The sequence below is a fragment of the Lutjanus erythropterus genome, chromosome 20 (genome assembly GCF_056507025.1).
Source record: "Lutjanus erythropterus isolate fLutEry1 chromosome 20, fLutEry1.hap2, whole genome shotgun sequence".
NCBI classification, from domain to species: domain Eukaryota; kingdom Metazoa; phylum Chordata; class Actinopteri; order Lutjaniformes; family Lutjanidae; genus Lutjanus; species Lutjanus erythropterus.
The window spans coordinates 33515359-33529312 of record NC_139336.1 but is presented as its reverse complement, the minus strand read 5'-3'; the positions used below and the strand labels follow the sequence as shown (position 1 = coordinate 33529312).

The following is a 13954-nucleotide window of genomic DNA, read 5'->3' as shown; positions in this document are numbered from 1 at the left end:
CTATCATCATCAGTTGTGATGACGAAGGTTTCGAGAGTCAGAAAAGTTTTGTTTCAGGTACCTTGAAAGTGTTTGGAAATGTTTGAGTTTTACTTTTGAGAAGTTTAATGAACCCTCAGTCACAAAACTACACATCCAAAAATTCCCAAAAATAAAACTGTAAAACAAATTCTGTCTGAACGCACGTCGGCTAAAACGTCCTGTGTTGTTTTCCAGGTGAGAGGAAATAAAAAACAATGCACCAGATTTATCGATTAGGCCTGATCTTATTGGCTCATGATGGTTTGTCTTTTTAAAAAAGTGGGTCCTCAGAAAAGAAGTTTGGGAAACACCTGATCAATATGATGCTTTTTTTTGTTAAAAAACAACAACAACAACAAACCACTAAAATCACTCGGCGGGCGGGGAACAGTTGGGGATAAAAGCAGAACCTGTGACATGTTGGGTTCCTGTGGTGGAACAGGCTGATAGGAGGAGAGTGGACCGTTCCACATCACAGCATGTTTGTCTCAAGTCGAGACTCTACAGATGTTTTTCTGTCCTGTCAGAGTACAGATGTTGTTAACCCTTTACAGTCTGTGTAACCCCGTCTGGAAACATTCCTCTTTGGTTTTTATGGAACCTGTCTGGTTTTGTTGGATGATCTTGGTGTTACTGATGATGATGATGATGATGATGATGATGATGATGATGATGATGATGATGATACCTAAAAAGCCATTTCTCCTACCCCTCGGTAGAAACACAACTGTAGTAATACTTGACAAAATAAACCCTAACCTTATGCAATATATTCCTGTGTATTGATGCTGTGTTTGTGTGTTGTGTTCTTGCTGTAAGTCCATCCATCCCGGCCTTCCTGTGTTTTATGTTGCAGCTGCTGTCTTTACATGAAACTGAGGTGTGATCATAAAATATTTACAGAATAAATCATTTAACGGCGTCTAAACATTTTGATCGTCTCTTGATGAAGTCATTTTTAATGTTGTGGATTTTATCGAGTTTAAATTTGTTTGTTATCATTTCTGTCAGCTGTTATCTGTGAACCAGAAGTGTTGGTCAATATGTAAAATATATACATATATATATATACGGTTTGTGTGTTTTTCTTTGTTTGTTTGTTTGTTTTTGTCTGTATTTGCTCAGAGTGTGACGACATCATTTCCAGTTCAGATTAAGATCACAGCTGTAATTCTGATAATGTGTGAAAACTTCTTATTTCCAGATTAAATGTGCGAATATTTCAGCAGTGTCAGACTGACTTTTATTTTATTTGTCCTATTTTTCTTGATTCTCTCCACTTTTCTTTTTCTTTCCTGTTTTCTTCCTTTCTTTATTTCTTATTTTTTTCTTTTTCTTTATTTTCTGATTTCTTTTTCTTGTTTTCCTTTTCATACTTATTTTCATGTTCTTTCTCGTTTTATTTTCTTTCTTATTTTCTTTCTTCACATCTTTCCTTTCTTTCTTATTTTCTGCATCATTTTCGTTTGTATTTCCTTTCTTATATCTTTGTTTTTTATTGCCTGTTTGTCATTCTTACCCTCTACACTTTTGACTTTTTGTTTTCTTTCCCTTCTATTTTTATTGATTTTCTCTCATTTTCTTTCTTTCCTCCCTTTTCTTATTTTTTCTCTTTCCTGTTTTCTTTCATTCTTTTTTGCACGTTCTTTCTTTCTTATTTCTTTCCTTTTTATTTCTGATATTCTTGTTTTTTTTTCTTTATTTCTTATTTTCTTTCTTTTTCCTTGGTTATTTTATTTGTTTTTTAAATTTTTCTTCTTTCTTAGTTATCTAGTTATCTGAGAAAGCAGCCAGCTGTGTTGACCTTTGACCTCTCTGACCTTAAAACTCTTCACAGCAGCGGTGGCCGTCATGTTTGATGGGAGGAAGAAGAGCACCACTGCTTGACTTGAGATAATTAGGAAGAATCTGACAGAGGGAGGTGAAATATTTTTTAAAATGATGTATTTCATTCAGTTGATGATTGGAGGCAGCAAAATAAAAATCTCTTTACCTCAGTGATGGTAAATTTATGCCAGTGACACAAAGGCCAAGACAGCAGCTTTGACTGCACAGAGGACCCTCCCTCCACCCGTCCTCGTCACTGAGCAGTAAAACGCTAAAATAATCTCCCAAGTTTTGTGCTCACAATCTCACAATCTTGGCGTGAGCTGCAGAGCTGTGCAGATATCAGCCGGAGAGACGTCTGCCTTCTCTCAGATATAATAAAACCAGGCGGCACTTTGTTTGTGGAGCTCAGAGTACAAAAAACCTTCATGCATGCTTGTGCACAGACCCTGACATAGATGGTGAAGCACCTACTGCAATGACACCACAAATACCAGACAGAGCAGCCAGGTACAGTAAGAGGAGTGATAAGTCAGTTGACATGGTTGTGTAAAACAGAGCAGTGAAAATACAGAATTACTGCATCACAGCTGTGTGTCCAACTTACATCCATGTCTGTGTCCCTATGTTCAAAAAAACATGCTAAAGTACCCTCTTAGGTGCCCCTGTAGTAGATAAAACACAGTAAAGTGCCCTCTAGTGTAAATAAATAAATATATAACAGAATAAAACCATGTTGATTCAAAGAAAGGAGGGACTTTTTACGCTCAAAGACTTTAAAGTTTGATGTATATTTCCTGAAATTCTCTTATATAAATAATACAAAGGATCTCATAATATTAAATAAATTGTCACAAATCCTAGTGGTTCATCATATATGTTTAAATTCAACATGAACAGAGAATTTAATGTCCTTTAACAGTGAAAAAAAAACATTGAGAGCAGAGAAGTATTTCTGCAGGTCCCACCAGCAGAGTTTTCAAAAGGTGGCACGTTTTTTTTGCCCGCCTGATTATGTTGGCTTGCTCGGATTTTGTTGATTTGGTCATTTTTCCCTGCTTTTTGTGCTTTTACCATGGATAAGCCGTATGACCTGAGGTGTGTATTGCACTAAAGAGAATCTGGTTTGAGGTAGCAGGGAATCATCCAGGTTTATCCTCAGGAGACCCTTGTGTGCATCTTTAAATGGTTGACGATGCTTTGTCGCTGGGTGAACTTCCCTCCACAGATCGGACACTCGTACGGTTTCTCTCCTGTGTGAATCCTCATGTGCTCTATCTTGCGGTACTGCCGCGTGAAGCGCATGTCGCACTGCTCGCACGCGTAGGGCTTGAGCCCGAGGTGGCTGCGCCTGTGCCGCATCATGGTGCCCCTCTGGGTGAACAGCTGGTCGCAGATGTCGCAGGAGAACGGCCGAGGACGAAGCGAGGTTGTTCTTTCGTTCTTGTCCTGTGATGGCAGATTCTTTGAGTTCTGATCTCCAGTCTTCATGAGGTTTCCCTCCTCATCTTTGATGCTCAGTTTCTCAGCAGGGTGTGTGTCTACGTGAGCGATAAGCTGCTCTGACTTTGGGAAACTTTTCTCACACATGATGTACAGAGCACCGTGCAGAGCAGGTTGATGGTAGATGTAGCTGACCTGCTCCTTGTCTTTGCTTTGACTTTCTTCACTGATCTGCAGCTTCGTCTGTAGGACCAAATCTTCCTCTCGAGTCTCGGCACGGTCCTCCAACCCTGACGTCACCCTCCACTCTGCGTGGATCAGCTCTCCATGGCTCTTTGTTCCTTGCAAACCATCCTCACTGCTGGATCGGGGCCTCTTATGTGTTGTTTGCTGGGATCCTGTGCTTGTGTGCTCGGTGTGCTCTAATCTTCGGTTATAGAAAGCTGAGCTGGAGTTAAAGCGAACGTGATCAGATGAATTACTGCTGGATTGTGGGGAGTTCTGCTGCAGGCTGCTGGCTGTGCCACCAGTTGAACTCGAGTCAACAGACACATGTTCCTCCTTGGACAGATCCAGCCTCTGGACCCAATCTTTATGACTGTTTTCTACCTCTGCAGATCCTGACAGGTAGCTGTAACTGACGTGGAGATGCCCGTTGGTGCTTAAGGAAGACCAGTGATCTGACCAGGAGGGTTTGAGTTTCCAGAGACAGAGAGCAGCCAAATCAGACAGCTGCAGGTAGGAAGCAGCTCTGAGGAGCTCACACACACCCTGGTCAGTAGTGTGGTGAGAGGCAGACAGCTGACCTGTGTACATGAAGTCTAGCACCTGGACAAAAAAGGTCAGTGTCACAGTCATTACACACCTGCAGGTGAATAGAAAGCGCCTGAATCATCGTGTGTCTTGTTGAGTTTCTCACCTGTTGGAACACTGAGGGCTTCACCATCTGTGTATTCAGGGTGATCAGACTGTCCTGCAGGACCAGACATTTAAAGTAGCTGCTGCAGGCTGCCAGGACGTTCTTGTGGGCCCTGAAGAGAACGTTTTCCACCACGATGACCACGTCACACAAGCGTCCTTCACATCGTTGCAGATTCAGCTGCATCAGAAGCTGTTTGGTGTAACTCAGCTGATCCATCTCAAAAGACTTCTGGATCACAGACGTGGGAAACAGGAGGTAATTTATCACTTAATACACTTCTTCATAATTAAATGTTTGATTCAAATGCTTATATGTAGGAAAGAGTTTTCCGTTACAGTAATTTGGACACCTTTGGACTCACAAGAAGGGCTTTTAAATGCAACAGGAACAGGAGCTAGATCTTTTATATCGCTCCTCCTTGTCTATCTACTTAAATTGATTTTTTTTGTTTTATTTTGCAGATGAATTTTATTGTGTTTTTATTTGCTGTGAAACTGTAAAGCACTTTGAGCTGTGCTCTGTGCATGAAAGGTGCTACGTAAATAAAGTTAATTGATTATTTATCATTATTTTGTTGTGGGTGGTACACTTTACCAACCCAACCTATTCTGCAGATATTTGTTCAGAAACTAAAGTATTGGACAAACAGACTGAAAGTCAGAGGATCACTGAAGTCATTACAGTTTATCCTGTGGAGGATGTGAGTGTGTGAAACATTTCAGAGTATTTCATCCTATAGTTGTTGAGAAGAAAAGTCAGAGGATCAGCTGTTCTTCATCCTCCGGGGGTCGTGAACGTCTGTGCTGAATCTCAAGGTTATTCAATTGTTGTTGAGATATTTCAGTCTGGACCAAATTTTTGGACTACTGTCACTATCAGTGAGAGAGAGAGAGAGAGCTCCACCCTGCTCTCCTATATCACACACACACACACACACACACACACACACACACACACACACACCTACTGTTGTTCACACAATACAAACACTACTGACAAACTACAGAAATACACAAAAGCAGATTTCACTGCAAGTGTTTATATCAACGTCTTTACATCTGACTGTGTTTTATTTCTTATTTTAATAAACTTTGTCACTGCTGGTTGCACAGTGTGAATTTTTTCCACCCATTTTCACACAGATCGACCGTCATATCTCACCATGAGTCGGGTATTCACAAGAAAAAAAAAGTTTGAATATTTGTGCTGATAAGTACAGCAGCAGCGTGTGTTTTCTCCAAACACAGATACTGAATATTCTTATCTCACTGATGCCTTTTAAAAAGAAACAGAAAACTTCAACAATCTAAGAAATGCACATGTTACTGGCTTTTATCCAGTAAATCCCAGTAAGAGTTTCTGTGTGAGAGGCTGATCCAGTCAGTGAACGCTTCACTTTACTGTCAGTGAACCACTGCTGGAAGAAATATTAACATCTGATATACTGTAAAAAATAAACATAAAAATACTTAAAGCAGCTACAAGGAGCTATTGTGATGCTGATTCTGGAGGTTCCTGTGGACAAAAGCAGTAAAGTTTCCATCATCATAACCACGAAATATAACGCCAAAAATATAAATGATCTTCTTTTTAACTGACTTTTTTAATGTGCAACAAACACAAAGCATTTTCATTTAAAATAATGAAACTGTGGATTTTTGTATGTCACTGTAATTTACTATATTTATACTCTTTATACTATTTTGAGTAGTATTTAGTATTTTTTGTAACAATGAATGAATAAATAAATAAATAAATAAATATTTAAGTAACAGTGTAAACATGTAAAAACATTTCTTAGTTCCTGCTTCTCAAATGTGAAGGTTTGCTGTTTTTCTTCGAAATTATTTTAATGATTTCAATGATTTGAACCAAACAAACATCATGAAAGTGTCACTTGAGGCTCAAACAATCAAAAAAATCAATTGATTAATGGAGAAAGTAATAAATTAGTTGCACTTCCACACAAAATAGTTAAAAATGAGCTCAACCTCGACAGTAAAATCCTGTTTTTACATTAAAAACTGAGTCAGAATCATCAGATACAGTAATATAACAGTCACAGTTTTAAGTATCAGTATTAAGTATTAGTACTTTTACTTCAGTAAAGGATCTGAATATGCAGTTATTTAAAAAATAAAATATTAAATTATGAATGAACCAACCAGCTCTGAACAGATGAAGACGTGTCTCCTTCCTCACAGGTTGACTTTGTGACATGTTGAGACAAACTGAAGCAGCAGAGGACGAGAACTGATGAACTGATAAACTGATAAACTGATAAACTGACTGCTTATAACAAACACATGACAACAACAAAAGATCTGCTCATTCAGTTATTCATTTCAGTCTGGCAAACTAAAAAACAAACAAACAAACAAGCAAAATAAACAAACAAACAAAAAAAAGGGAGAATTTTGTTTATTTGTTTTTCTGTATTAATCAAATATTGAAAAAAAACAATTGTTTTTATATCTCTATTTATATAGAAAAATCAGATAAATAAGGACACAAAAACAAAATAAGTCAAATTTATGTTGTTGTTTTATTTATTTTCTTATTTCCTATGAAGTCACTCTACTGCGGCTACAGCTCATGTGCACATGTGAGACCAGATCTGCTGATTTTCACAATAAGAGCTGCAAATGTAGAACTGCCATCGTGTCACTGATCGTCATACTGTCAACTTTTCTTTGAGATGTTTGACTTCAGAATTTTACAGTAAAATAACTCAAAATTTCACATGGATTCCATTGAATTTTAAGGAAAAAGACTTTTTTTTTTCTATTATTGAAACATCACTGTAGGGGATAGTTTGTGATGTTACATTCGATAAGACTTCACTCAGTCATAATTTGTGATATGAAGTGAGACTGTACTGCTGTAATTCAAGTTTTTTTGTCATTTCTGGCAGCTTCAAGCACCAGGCGTGAACAGACGTCAAAGAGCATCAAAATCTAAATGCTACTGGGCTTGACAGAGTTTTCAGAAATGATGTGGATGATGGGCGAAATCACAACATAGCCTGGAATAAATCCTGCATTTGCAGCTCTTGTGAATGAAAATGTCTCAGATTTGGTTTCCCATCTCTCTTGTCTTGTGACTTTATTTTTTTGTAATACAAAACATAAAAAGGGAAGCAATTTCTTAATTTTAGCTCATCGCTTTTTGACCACGACAAAGAAAAATGCCTCGTATTTAAATTTCAGTGTTTGTATTTTAAAGTGAAAATCTAATAGCCACCAGTTTCTGAAAGGGAAAATTCAACAACCAAAAGAATCACTGACCCAAAAAACATGCTGCTGAAAATTCACTGGGTTTGTCGTCCTTACCTCCCCGACCAAAACTTACAACCTGCTGCAGCAGCAAAACACTCATGTTTATGGTTTTCCTTCCCATCACAGTTTCTGTTTCTCTGGGATACAGTCTCCGCCAGTTCCTACCACATCTGGACTGATGCTCCAGGTACTGGGCAGGATTTGAACCTGGTCACTGTGCCGTCTGGTGCTTCACCGACTCAAACGCACCACCAAGTCCGCTTCACATTAGAGCTTTTCCTCTGAGTGCTTTTAAGTCTTCACTTTGGGTGTTGGACAACAAAATTGACTGTTTCCTCATGAGGATCAAACCCACAGCCTCCAAACATCCATATGAGTCACATTATTTAGAGGTTCTGAGTTTTTCTGTAGGTGTTGCACTCCTGGGATTTGAACCCAGGACCCCAAATCTTCAAAAGCATGAACTTAGTTCTTGAGCTACAGTGTCCAACATGTTCAAGCTAAATTTTTCAAGGTTTTTTCTCTTTTCTTTAGATGTTAGACTTCAAAATTCACAGAGTCTGAAGAGGATTGAACCATTCTCAGAATTATTCTGAATCAGACTTTTGAACCCAGTAACTTTGAGGTTCTGCACATCAAAACTCACCCTTCATTGCTTGAGGGACTGAACCCAGATCCTCAAAACAGCACAGAAGGTCTCTTACTCCGTGAGCCATTCAGTCCAACACTTTTTGCTGCACGTCTTTGAGCTTTAGACAACAGATTTCAAAAGTGACCAATCCTCATGAGGACTGAACCCACATCCTCTGAACAACCAAGCAGTCCTCTATCATCTCAAGCCACAGGAACAGACTCTTGAACTCTGCTTCTTAGAGGTTTTGAGTCTTTCTCTGGGTGTTGTACTTCAAAACTCAACAAACATTGCTTGTGGATTGAACCCACGACCCCAGAACATCCAGAACATCCAGAACATCCAGAACATCCAGAGCATCTCTCTGACGTCTTAAAATATTCAGTCCAACACACTCAAGCTCCATTTTTCAAGATTTGTTTCGGGCACTTTATCATGTTTTGTATCTTGTAAGGGCTCTCTAGAGGGCACTTTACCACATCTTGTCCTCTGGAAGACCACTCCTAAAGGTCACTTTGCCACAATTTGTGTCCTAGAAGAACACCATAGAGATTTTGTCCACTGAACTGCACTCAAGAGGGCAATTTATCATATTTTATCAACTTTAGAAGCTACCAGTTTTGCTATATTTTTTTTCCTAACATGAGGCCACCAGAGGGGGTGAATCAGCCGCCCCGCCCATCATGAGTCAACCAGTGCCATGAATCAATCTGTTTTATTCGTGCATTTTTTGTAGATTCATTCCTTCTTTCATCTTAGAATAATTACAGGTTTGATTAAGAAAATCTCACGAGCCAAAATCAGTCGTATAACATCATTTATTTCTAACATAAACCACAACCACAGTAATCTCTCATTGAAAACAACTTTAATAAAGTGATCTCAGGCCCTAACAGGAGGCATAAAGAGCTCCACGACCAGCATGAAAGCATCTTCTGACCCCCACAGCCTCTTTTCCTCTCACTCTACATTAAATATAACAGCATGACAGCCTCATAAATTAACTCGTTTAAGAAAATAAATATCAATCATAATCACTGTAATAGGCCTCTTTTCAAATGTCTGACACAGGGTGCTCAGTGAAGCTTGTCGGTGACATCAGGTAGTCTGAATGAGCAAATCACCCTAAATGATAATAATAATAATAATAATAACAACTTAATGAAAATAATTATTACCCTGAATCACCATCTAAAGCTTTTGGCTGAAAAAGGGAGGAGAAAGCTGCATGTTTGTATCCGTGTGCATGTGTGGAAACAATATTCAGGATTGCATGTGTGTTTGTGCGTCATCTAGTTCTCGACTTTGGCCCCTCCCTCCACGTCGTCCACGGATCTCTTCCTGGCGAACAGGTGGGTGGGGTCCCGGCCTCTGAAGCCGGGCTGGATGTTGAACACGGGCATGTTTCTCCAGCTGGACGGGTTGTTGAAAGCGCCGGAGGTGGAGCCGGTGGAGCAGGGTTTGTTCTGGACCAGCTGCAGGAAAGTCTCCATGTCGGGGCCTAACCTGGCCATGAGGCCGGTCCTCACCGCCGCCACCGTCTGCTCGTCGCACGCCTGCAGGGTCTGCAGCAGAGTGCTGTAGTATCTGGAGACGAAACACGAAGACAGGAACTTAACTCTCCACCTGAACAGTCCACCTGTTCAGCTTTTCTGAAAAGCTTTGCACTCAAGCTTCAGAGAACAGGTTCGTCATATTGCACACTTTGACAGTTCTGCTATGCTACACTGAGTTTTTCCAAAAACTACAAATTATGGCCTCCATGTTCACCTGCTTGAAATGATTGGATGTTTCTGACAACACTGCTGGTAAATGAGCCAATGATTGTGGAGCACAAATGAAGAAGCCAATCAGCGAATGTAAGAGTGACTTCTGTGCTCCACATCAGTGAATGATACGTTTCAGTATTTCATTGAGAGCTAAATAAACACAAGCTTGCTAGTAGACGTTATTAATCATACTGGCTGCATTTTATTAGACATACTAGGAACATTTTATTAGCCATTTCATTAGCTATGCTAGCAGCATTTTATTGGCCATTCTCAAATTAATTTATTAGCCATTTTCACATCAATTTATTAACCATGCTAGCAACATCTTGTTAGCCATGGCAGCAGCATTTTATTAACCATGCTTGCAACATTTTATTAGCCATTTTATTAGCTATACTGGCAAAATTTTTACTGGCCATGTTTGCAAAAATTTATTAGCCATGCACACAACGTTTTATTAGCTACACTTGCAAAAAAAGCATTAGCTATGCCAGCAAAGTTGTATTATCTATGCTAGCAACATTTTATTATCCATTCCAACAACTTTTTTTTTATAAGCAATACTAGCAGCATTTTATTAGCAAAGCCAACGACATTTTATTATCAACGCTAGCCGCATTTTATTAGCCATGCCAACAAAATGTTATTAGCCGTGCAAGCAAGACGTCATTATCCATGTCAGCAGCACTTTATTGGCCACGCTCACTGCATTTTATTTGCCAAGCTAGCAGACTTTTATTAGCCATGCTAGCAGCCTGGCTCGATTGATGGAGATGTTGGTTGGTCAGTTCTGCCTTTCATCTCTCGATCTCCTTTGGAAAGATTGTTGTGACGTTCATGTTTCCATCAGTATGACCTATAATAATTTTGAGGTAAACATTATACCTGCTGAACATCAGCATGTTAGCACTGATGATAGCTGATGTTAACATTTAGCACTGCTGTGTCTAAGTACAGCTTTTCAGAGCTGTTTGCATGGCTGCAGACTCACTCTTTATATTCAGGTGTTGTTGTGGCTGCAGTGTGTGAGACAGAGACTGCTGTGTGTGTGTGTGTGTGTGTGTGTGTGTGTGTGTGTGTGTGTGTGTGTGTGTGTGTGTGTGTGTGTGTGTGTGTCATCACTCCTCACCTGTTGGGGAAGTGAGCTGGCACCTGCACCACCTCTCCGATGGCATCAGGGTTGGTTCGAGCCACAGTGCAGATGTCGAGGCTGGTGTAACACTCTTCTTGCACCTTTAAAGAAACAAAAACTCAGTGACCAAAGACCAGAGAGGAGCGTTGTCATTGTTGTTACTGTGCTTGAGTTTCTCTGAGAGATGACAAACCTCAGCGATCATCCTCTGGAAGATGTTGCAGCGGCGGATAGTTTGGAAAACCTTCGCTGTGATTCCCTGAGAGATGCAGTGCAGACTTTTCTTCACGAAGGTTTTACCCTGTAGAGAAACACATACAGGTGAGACAGATGGACGGACAGGTGGATGGATGAACAGATGGACAGACAGACAGACAGACAGACAGACAGACAGACTCACCTCTGTGTTGAAGGTAGCAGCTGAGTGGAGGAAGAGTTCACAGAGTTCATGCATCCCGTCGGTGTCGCAGGTTGAGTTTTCCAGACAGGAAAAGAATCCGCAGCCCACAGCCACGGCTCCGTTCAAACATCTGGCCACATCAGCTGCAGACACACACAAAGTTGATCACAATTCTCTTAATGCTAATCAAAATACACATTTTTGAACCATAATTCTTGTTTAGCTTTGATTTATAAAGGCAACGGGAATTATGTGTTATGGTTGACACACATCAGATAAAATATTTAATGAATTTGTCTAAAAATAAAAAGTTTGCCAGTGTTTGAACAGTTTTCCTGCTGAACTTTTTTCAGCATCTAAAGAGATGTTACAATTACGAATATTATAAATATAGACAAGATAATAATATTTTGTTTGGTAGGACTTTGTTTGTCCAAATTCTCAAGAATGAGCAGGGATGGAAAGAGTAGTGAAAATACTGTTACACTGCTAAAATATTACTCAGTTAAAAGTAAAAGTACTGATGTTGGAAATATACTTGAGTAAAAGTACAAAGTATTAATGCCAAAACTACTCAGAGTGTTAATTACTTTTAACCGTTGATGGTCCATGTTCTCTAAACTAGGGTTGCAAATTTTGCAAAATTTCCCTAAACAATAGTTGAAAATCACTGATAATTTACAAAATAAAAATATTTCATATTCTATTTTTTAAATTATCTATTTCTTAAATTATAATACACTTGGTTTGTTTGTTTTGATTGGCCCGTGTGTGATCAGAGAATCTGATTGGCTACTAAAATGCAAATGAAAAGTAACTAAGTAGATTACATCTTGTAATGCAATAAAAGTACAGACTTGAAAATCTATCCAGGAAAGTACAAGTACCCCACAAGTACCCCAGTAATTTGAGTATTTGTATTTGTAATTAGGTACTTGCACCCCTGAGAATGAGTGATATATATGTCTCTCATAAGTGTATTTCAAGTAGTCTGTGAGTTATGGAACAAAATGATTTAAAAAAAAAAAAGAAGAAGAAAAAAGGTACAACTGCCCCCGGTCTCCCCTAAAGTACAAGTTAAGTTAAGGAGTAAATTTACTTGGTTACACTCCATCAAACCAAATGAATTAAAGGTACTAAACAGATTAAAGTTGTTTTTTTTCCTGAACAATGGAGGTTAAGGAGAACCGGGACTCACTCGGGCTGTTGGCGGAGAATCGTGCCCGGCGGGGAGCAGCCTCCTCGGGCAGCAGCTCGAAGCAGACGGCGGAGCTGAGGCCGAGGAGCAGGAGGAGCAGAGCGGAGCCGGGCTGCATGGTGTGAGTGTCAGGGGCGGATGGATGAGGTTCTTCTGGTTTCTTCGGGTTCTTACAGCGTTCCTGCTGCCGGTGTCCTGCCCGACACACCGTCCACACCTGGTATTTGTATCAGGTCCGGTCCAGACTCGCCGACCAATCAGAGCGCGCCGTCCCCGCGGAGCTGCCGGTAATGATTTCTTCAAGGAGGTCATTAACCCACACATGCGGATAATTGGATATTTCCACACACATACCGCAACATACACGGAATTTCCGAGCAGGAGTGAGATCACGGGATAATTTTAGACTGTATGTGGATTTTAAAACACAAAACAACAAAATATACAGCAAATGTAATCAGCTGGCAATAAAAAATAATTTGTTTTTGGCAGATTAAGTGAAATAGAAGCAAAAAATACAAAAATCAAGTGTCCATAAAGTGACTTTTAATGTGATTTTAATGATAATAATCTTCATCCACAGTGTGTTTTGTTATTGATTGATCCAGTAGTGATGGAAAACAGAGATAAATTATTTTATCTCTGTTTATTTTGGCTTTTTGTGTAACTTTCTAAAAATAGCAGCAGGACAAGAAGGAAACAGGACGCCTCAGTTTGTGATTCCAGTCACGTCTGTTGTTTTTTTTTTTTCTGTGAAGTGATTCAGTCAACTGTGAACTCAGCAGGAACAGATTTATTGTGAAAGAAAGTACTCAGATCCTCCAGTAGATACCAAACTGAAGTCCTAAAGTCCTGCAATCAAACTTCACTGAAGTAAAAGTATATAAGTATCATCATCAAGAAGTACTCATAATGCAGTAAAATGTGTGTGTGTGTTGTGTGTGTGTGTGTGTGTGTGTGTGTGTGTGTGTGTGTGTGTGTTTATACACACATCATTGTGTTATTATTGACCTGAATAATAACTGCATAATGCAAATAAATAAATAAATAAATAAATAAATACAAAATAAACCATGGAAATGTTGTTAGTAGTGTGTATTTCCATACATATGCACATATATAACACATTCATATCCATACATTTATATACAAAACTGCATCTCACACCAAAACTATCTACGTGGATAAACAAGACAGGCCAGGGGCAAAATATGTGTTTTTGATTTTGGGGTGAACTGTTCCTTTGCATTAGATCACAGACAAAAACCATGATAAATTATTTGAGTGAGTTACTCTTCCTCTTCCTGTCTTGTCTACGTAAACAAGAAAT

At 39.3% G+C, this 13954-nt stretch overlaps 2 protein-coding genes across 2 annotated transcripts; both read right to left on the bottom strand.

The window, feature by feature from the left end:
- Nucleotides 1–3006: 3006 nt before the first annotated feature.
- Nucleotides 3007–4904, bottom strand: hic2 (hypermethylated in cancer 2). Its single transcript, XM_084746671.1, has 2 exons — nucleotides 4211–4904; nucleotides 3007–4119 (listed from the first exon to the last, which is right to left on the bottom strand). The coding sequence occupies exons 1-2, from the start codon at nucleotides 4427–4429 to the stop codon at nucleotides 3007–3009; spliced, it is 1332 nt and encodes a 443-aa protein (XP_084602797.1). The 5' UTR covers nucleotides 4430–4904.
- Nucleotides 4905–9264: 4360 nt separating this feature from the next.
- Nucleotides 9265–12830, bottom strand: stc1l (stanniocalcin 1, like). The gene is made up of 5 exons (XM_084745720.1): nucleotides 12625–12830; nucleotides 11427–11569; nucleotides 11220–11327; nucleotides 11024–11127; nucleotides 9265–9709 (listed from the first exon to the last, which is right to left on the bottom strand). The coding sequence occupies exons 1-5, from the start codon at nucleotides 12740–12742 to the stop codon at nucleotides 9415–9417; spliced, it is 768 nt and encodes a 255-aa protein (XP_084601846.1). The 5' UTR covers nucleotides 12743–12830; the 3' UTR covers nucleotides 9265–9414.
- Nucleotides 12831–13954: the final 1124 nt, after the last annotated feature.

Bases quoted from the DNA above. Each gene is read 5' to 3' on its own strand.
- hic2 (XM_084746671.1), bottom strand. From the start codon at position 4,429: ATGGATCAGCTGAGTTACACCAAACAGCTTCTGATGCAGCTGAATCTG. The intron at 4,120-4,210 runs GTGAGAAACTCA...TTTTTTGTCCAG, and splicing joins AGCCCTCAGTGTTCCAACAG to GTGCTAGACTTCATGTACAC.
- stc1l (XM_084745720.1), bottom strand. From the start codon at position 12,742: ATGCAGCCCGGCTCCGCTCTGCTCCTCCTGCTCCTCGGCCTCAGCTCC. The intron at 11,128-11,219 runs GTTTGTCATCTC...GTTTCTTTAAAG, and splicing joins TCCAGAGGATGATCGCTGAG to GTGCAAGAAGAGTGTTACAC. The intron at 9,710-11,023 runs GTGAGGAGTGAT...TTTCGTCTCCAG, and splicing joins CCAGCTCACTTCCCCAACAG to ATACTACAGCACTCTGCTGC.